Source organism: Passer montanus, unplaced genomic scaffold, assembly GCF_014805655.1.
Source record: "Passer montanus isolate IOZ18808 unplaced genomic scaffold, ASM1480565v1 scaffold330, whole genome shotgun sequence".
Classification (NCBI taxonomy): domain Eukaryota; kingdom Metazoa; phylum Chordata; class Aves; order Passeriformes; family Passeridae; genus Passer; species Passer montanus.
Genome location: NW_024368042.1, coordinates 1 through 6331, shown reverse-complemented (window position 1 = coordinate 6331; position 6331 = coordinate 1). Strand labels below are relative to the sequence as shown.

At 68.1% G+C, this 6331-nt stretch overlaps 1 protein-coding gene across 1 annotated transcript in view; it reads right to left on the bottom strand.

Annotated features, from left to right (window-relative positions):
• NECTIN4 (nectin cell adhesion molecule 4) overlaps positions 1-5022 on the bottom strand; it is an 11098-nt gene extending 6076 nt beyond the window's left edge. Inside the window, exons 1-3 of the mRNA XM_039715539.1 lie at positions 4805-5022; positions 1906-2253; positions 439-729 (exon numbers count right to left, since the gene is read on the bottom strand). Coding sequence (XP_039571473.1) covers positions 439-729; positions 1906-2253; positions 4805-4871 — 706 coding nt within the window. The 5' untranslated portion in view covers positions 4872-5022. The remainder of the gene's footprint in view (positions 1-438; positions 730-1905; positions 2254-4804) is intronic.
• Positions 5023-6331: the final 1309 nt, after the last annotated feature.

The window sequence follows — 6331 nt, the reverse complement described above, 5'->3', positions numbered from 1 at the left end:
CACCCGGAGCGTCACACCCCCGTCACCCCCAATGTCCCCAACACTTGCCACATCCCCAGTGCCCCCCATGTCCCAAATACCTCCCACACCCCCAATGTCCCCAACACCCTTGACCTTCCCCATGCCCCCCATCACCCGCAATGTCCCCAACACCCTCCATGTCCCCCATGCCCCCCATGTCCCCAATGCCTCCCACACCACCATCATCCCCAATGTCCCCAACACCCTCCATGTCCCTCATACCCCTATCACCCCCAATGTCCCCAGCACCCTCCATGTCCCCCATGTCCCCCATCACCCCCAATGTCCCCAACACTTTCCATGTCCCCCATGCCCCCTGTCACCCCCAATGTCCCCAACACCCTCCATGTCCCTCATACCCCTGTCACCCCCAACGTCCCCAGCACCCCCCGCCCCTGGCAGTGCCCGCTGGCGCACAGGCGACGCTGAGCAGGTGCGTGATCCTCTTCTCGTGGCGCAGGCCGGGGTGTGCCACCACGCAGGTGAGGCTCTTGCCGTTCATGCTGCGCCCGGGCACCAGGAAGAACTCGCTGGTGACGGAGGCCGAGCGCGCGTGGGCCGAGCGCCGCGTGGCGTTGGTGCCGCGCACCTCGGTCTCCCAGCGCACCGAGGGCACCGGGCTGCCCTCGGCCGTGCACGAGGCCGCCAGCGTCCGGCCCTGGCCCTCCTCCAGCGGCGGGCCCGGGTTCAGGATGGGCAGCGGGGGCACTGCGGGGGGACAGGATGTCGGTGGTGGTGGCACGGGGGGATTATTGGGTGTGTCCCTGTTGTGTCACCCATGCCTTCTGTGTACCCAAAGTCCCCAAATCCCTGATGCCCACGGTGTCCCCTCTGCCCTCCATGTACCACATGTCCCCAGTGCCTTCCGTGTCCCCAGAGTCCCTAAATCCCCAATGTCCCCCATGTCCCCAAAGCCCCTCACATCCCCAATGCCCGTTGTGTCCCCCTGCCCTCTGTGTACCACACATCCTCTACACCCCCCCATGTCCTCTGTGTCCTGTGTGTCCCATGTCCTCTGTACCACATGTCCCATGTCCCCTGTCCTCCATGCCCCATATCCCCTGTGTTCCATGTGTCCCCTCTCCCACGTGCCCCATGTCACCTGTCCCATGTGCCCCACATGCCTCACCTGGTCCAACATGCCCCATGTCCCCCATACCCATGTCCCCTGTGTCCCGTGTACTCTGTGTTCCCTGTCCCCTGTGTCCCATGTCTCCTGTGCCCCATGTACCCCATGTCCCCCATCCCACATGTCCCATGTACCCTGTGCGCCCCATTCCTCCATGTCCCCAGCCCCACGTGCCCCATATCCCATGCGTCCCACGTCCCACATGTCCCATGTCCCCATCCCACATGTCCCACATTCCCCATGTCCCCTGTCCCACATGCACCATGTCCCCCATCCCACATGTCCCACATGTTCTACCTGCCCCATGTCCCCTGTCACACATGCCCTACATGTCCCATATTCCCATCCCCACATGTTCCACATGCCCCAGTCCCCATACCCGCCATGTCCCCTGTGCCCCCCATACCCATGTCCCCTGTGTCCCGTGTCCCCATATCCTCCATGTCCCCTGTGTCCCATATCCTCCATGTCCCCTGTGCCCCTGATACCCATGTCCCCTGTGTCCCACATGTCCCCTGTCCCCATACCCATGTCTCCTGTGTCCCATGTACCCCATGTGCCACGTGTCACCTGTCCCCGTGTCCCCCGTGTCCTGTGTCCCCATATCCCCCATGTCCCTTGTGCCCCTCATACCCATGTCCCCTGTGCCCTCCATACCCATATCCCCCATATCCCCCATGTCCCCCGTGTCCCTGTGCCCCCCATCCCCATGTCCCCGTGTCCCCGTGTCCCCCGCCCCGCGTCCCCGCGCTCACCCAGCACCCGGAGCGTCAGGCGCCCCTCGAAGCTGCCCATGGGGAAGGTGATCAGGTGGCACTCGTAGTCGCCCTCGTCGCCCTGCACGGCGTTGCGCAGGACGATGGCGCCGTCGCCCAGGTCGCCGTGGCCGTGGCGCAGCACGCGGCCGGCGAAGGGCTCCTGCACGTGCTCGCCGTGCTGCGGGTTCAGCACGGCCACCTCGGCGGGCACCGCGCCCGGGCCGCGCTTCAGCCACGTCACCTGCACCACCTGCTCCTGCTCCTGCGCCCGGTACCGGCACGGCAGCACCACGTCCTGCCCCAGCACGGCCGTCACGCTGCGCGGCACCTCCACGCGGCCACCGCCTGCGGGACACGGGGACGGCTGAGGGACAGCTGGGGGACACCTGGGACACCTGTGTGACACCTGAGGGACACCTGGGACACCTGTGTGACACCTGTGTGTGACACCTGGGACACCTGTGTGACACCTGAGGGACACCTGAGTGTGACACCTGAGGGACAGCTGTGTCTGGGTACAGGCACCTCCACGCGGCCACCGCCTGCGGGACACGGGGACGGCTGAGGGACACCTGTGTGTGACACCTGGGACACCTGTGTGACACCTGAGGGACAGCTGAGTGACACCTGGGACACCTGAGTGACACCTGAGGGACAGCTGTGTCTGGGTACAGGCACCTCCACGCGGCCACCGCCTGCGGGACACGGGGACGGCTGAGAGACACCTGTGTGTGACACCTGAGGGACAGCTGGGACACCTGTGTGTGACACCTGGGACACCTGGGACACCTGGGACACCTGTGTGACACCTGAGGGACACCTGTGTGTGGGGACAGGCACCTCCACGCGGCCACCGCCTGCGGGACACGGGGACAGCTGAGGGACAGCTGAGTGACACCTGGGTGTAACACCTGAGGGACACCTGTGTGTGACACCTGAGGGACACCTGTGTGTGGGGACAGGCACCTCCACGCGGCCACCGCCTGCGGGACACGGGGGACAGCTGAGGGACAGCTGGGACGCCTGGGACAGCTGGGTCACCTGTGTGTGACACCTGGGACACCTGTCTGTGGGTACAGGCACCTCCACGCGGCCACCGCCTGCGGGATGGGGACAGCTGAGGGACAGCTGGGACACCTGGGACAGCTGGGACACCTGTGTGTGACACCTGAGGGACAGCTGGGACAGCTGAGGGACACCTGGGACACCTCAGTGACAGCTGGGACACCTGGGACACCTGTGTGTGACACCTGGGACACCTGCGTGTGGGTACAGGCACCTCCACGCGGCCACCGCCTGCGGGATGGGGACAGCTGAGGGACAGCTGGGACACCTGGGACAGCTGGGACACCTGTGTGTGACACCTGGGACAGCTGTGTGTGGGTACAGGCACCTCCACACAACCACCGCCTGTGGGGACATGGGGGAACACCTGAGGGTGACACCTGAGTGTGTCACCTGTGTCCCCAGGTGTGGCACGGAGCGGGCACAGGGATGTGCGGGGGGACACGGTGGGGACAGGGATGTGGCACCTGCACCCGCCGCCACCTGCGGGGACACACGGGGACCTCGGTGTGGCCCCTGTGCCACCCGTGGGCACCTGGGGTGATTCAGGTGTGTGAGAGTACCTGGGCACAGCTGGGGACACCTGGGCACACCTGGGCACAGCTACAGGATTTGGGGTTCAGGTTGGGGGCCTGGCTGGGCTTTGGGCGGGGACCTCGGTGTGGCCCCTGTGCCACCCGTGGGCACCTGGGGTGATTCAGGTGTGTGAGAGCACACCTGGGCACAGCTGGGCACACACCTGGGCACACTCACACACACCTGGGCACACCTGGGCACACCTACAGCATTTGGGGTTCAGGTTGGGGGCCTGGCTGGGCTTTGGGGTGCAGGTTTGGGGGCTTGAGGTGCAGTTCTGGGGTGCAGGATTTGGGGACTGGCTGAGGTTTTGGGGGAAGGTTTGGGGTTGAGAATGTGGGGTGCAGGATTTGGGGGGCAGGATTTGGGGTGCAGATTTGGGGTGCAGTTTTCAGGTGCAGGATTTGGGGTGCAGATTTGAGGTGCAGGATTTGGGGTCAGTTTTGGGGTGTGAGAGTACCTGGGCACAGCTGGGGTGCAGTTTTGGGGTGCAGATTTGGGGTGAAGGATTTGAGGTGCAGGATTTGGGGGGCAGATTTGGGGTGCGGGATTTGGGGTGCAGTTTTGGGGTGCAGTTTTGGGGTACAGGACCAAACTCCCACGGGGGTCCCCGTGGGGCAGAGCCCCGCGCGGTGGGGGGAGGGGGGGCGGATTTTTCCCACGGGGACGCGCGCGCACGTGCGGGGCCACCCCCTGTCCCCTCACCCCGGGGGGGGGGACACGGGCATGGAGGGACCCCCCCCGTGGGGTGGGGGTCGCGCGTGGGGGGGAGCTCAGCCCCCAGGTGTGCGCGCACACGCGTGTGAAAGCGCCCGGGGGGGGGGCTGCCCCCCACGCCGCGGGCACGCGCGCGGACACACGGACACTCGGACACGCGGGCACGCGGGCACGCGCGCGGACACGCGCGGCCGCAGGTGCACACGCGAGCGCTCCCACGTACACACGCACCTGCACACGCGTGTGCGCGCACACCTGCGCGCGCCCCCGCCGCCGCTCCCGGGCCCCGGTTTCACCCCAAGCCCCGCTCCGCGGCAGCCGCTGCCCCCCCCCAGCCCAGCCCGGTCCCGGTCCCGCTCCGGGAGCTGCCGGTGCCCCGGGAGCTCCGCGCTGTCCCGGGACCGTCGGTGCCGGTTCGGGGGAGCCGCGGGAGCCGCCGCTGCCTTCCCCGGCCCCGTCCCGACCCGCAGCCGGTCCCGGTGCCGCTCCCGGTGCTTATCCCGGTGCTCATCCCGGTGCCGGTGCCGGTGCCCCTTACCGGTCACGGCGAGCAGGAAGCCGAGCAGCAGCAGCGGCGGCCCGGGCCGCATCCCGCGGGGGTCCATGCGGAGCGCTCGGGGCTCACGGCGCGGCTCGGGCCCCGGGCAGCACCATCCGGGCCGGACCGGGCCCCACCGGCACCGCCGGGACAGCCCGGCACGCACCGGGACAGCGCCGGTACGACCGGGCAGAGCCTCCGGGCGGGACCGGGAGCCACCGGGACGCAGCGAGGGGCTCCGGGCTGAGCCTGGCCGGGGCGGGCGGACCGGGGCCGAGCCGGGCCGGTGGCGGCGGAGGGGCCGGTGCTGCTCCCGGGCATTCCCCTCCCCTGTTCCCGTTCCCATTTCCCCCCCAGCCCCGTTCCCGGTCCCGTTCCCGTTCTCATTCCCCAGCCCCGTCCCGTTTCCCGCCCCCGTTCCCTTTTCCCGGTCCCGTTCCTGTTCCCGTTTCCCGTTCCTGTTCCCTTTTCCCGTTCCCGGTCCCGGTCCCGTTCCCGCCCCCGTTCCCTTTTCCCGTTTCCCGTTCCCGTTCCCGTTCCCTTTTCCCGTTCCGTGCCCCGTTCCCGGTGCCGGCGCCCCGTTCCCGGTCCCGTTCCCGTTCTCATTCCCCAGCCCCGTCCCGTTTCCCGCCCCCGTTCCCTTTTCCCGGTCCCGTTCCTGTTCCCGTTTCCCGTTCCTGTTCCCTTTTCCCGTTCCCGGTCCCGGTCCCGTTCCCGCCCCCGTTCCCTTTTCCCGTTCCGTGCCCCGGTGCCGGTGCCGGTACCGGCCGAGCCCAGCAGCGCCGCCGCCACCCAGGCCAGGATGAAGGACCAGGAGAAGCTCCAGGAGCTGCGGGGGGGCCCCAGCAGGGCCAGGGACCCCCCCGAGCCCAGCCCGAGCCCCAGCAGCGCCAGCAGCCCTGGGGACAGCGACAGGGGACAGCGACAGCGACAGGGGACAGCGACAGGGACAGGAGGGACAGCGACAGGAGGGACAGGGGACAGCGACAGGGGACAGCGGGGACAGCGACAGGGACAGCGGGGACAAGAGGGACAGGGGACAGCGACAGCGACAGGAGGGACAGCGACAGGGACAGCAACAGGGACAGCAGGGACAGGGACAGGGACAGGGGACAGGGATAGGGGACAGGGACAGCGGGGACAGGGGACAGCGACAGGGACAGGAGGGACAAGGACAGCGGGGACAGAGACAGGGACAGCGGGGACAAGAGGGACAGGGGACAGCGACAGGGACAGGAGGGACAGGGACAGGAGGGAAAATAGAACAGGGACAGGGGACAGTTTGGGACACTGATGACCCCCAAGTTCCCACCCTGCAGGGACAGGGGACAGTTTGGGACAGGAATGACCGGGGACAGCAGGGACAGGGGACAGCTCAGGGCAGGGGTGACACTCCCAGCAGGGACAGGGGACAGCCCCGATGTCCCCAAATCCCCGCCCTGCCCATCCCAGCCCCGTCCCGCCCAGCCCAGCGCTGCGGCCCTGGGGACAGTCCCCACCCCCGTGTCCCCAATGTCCCCCCGTGTC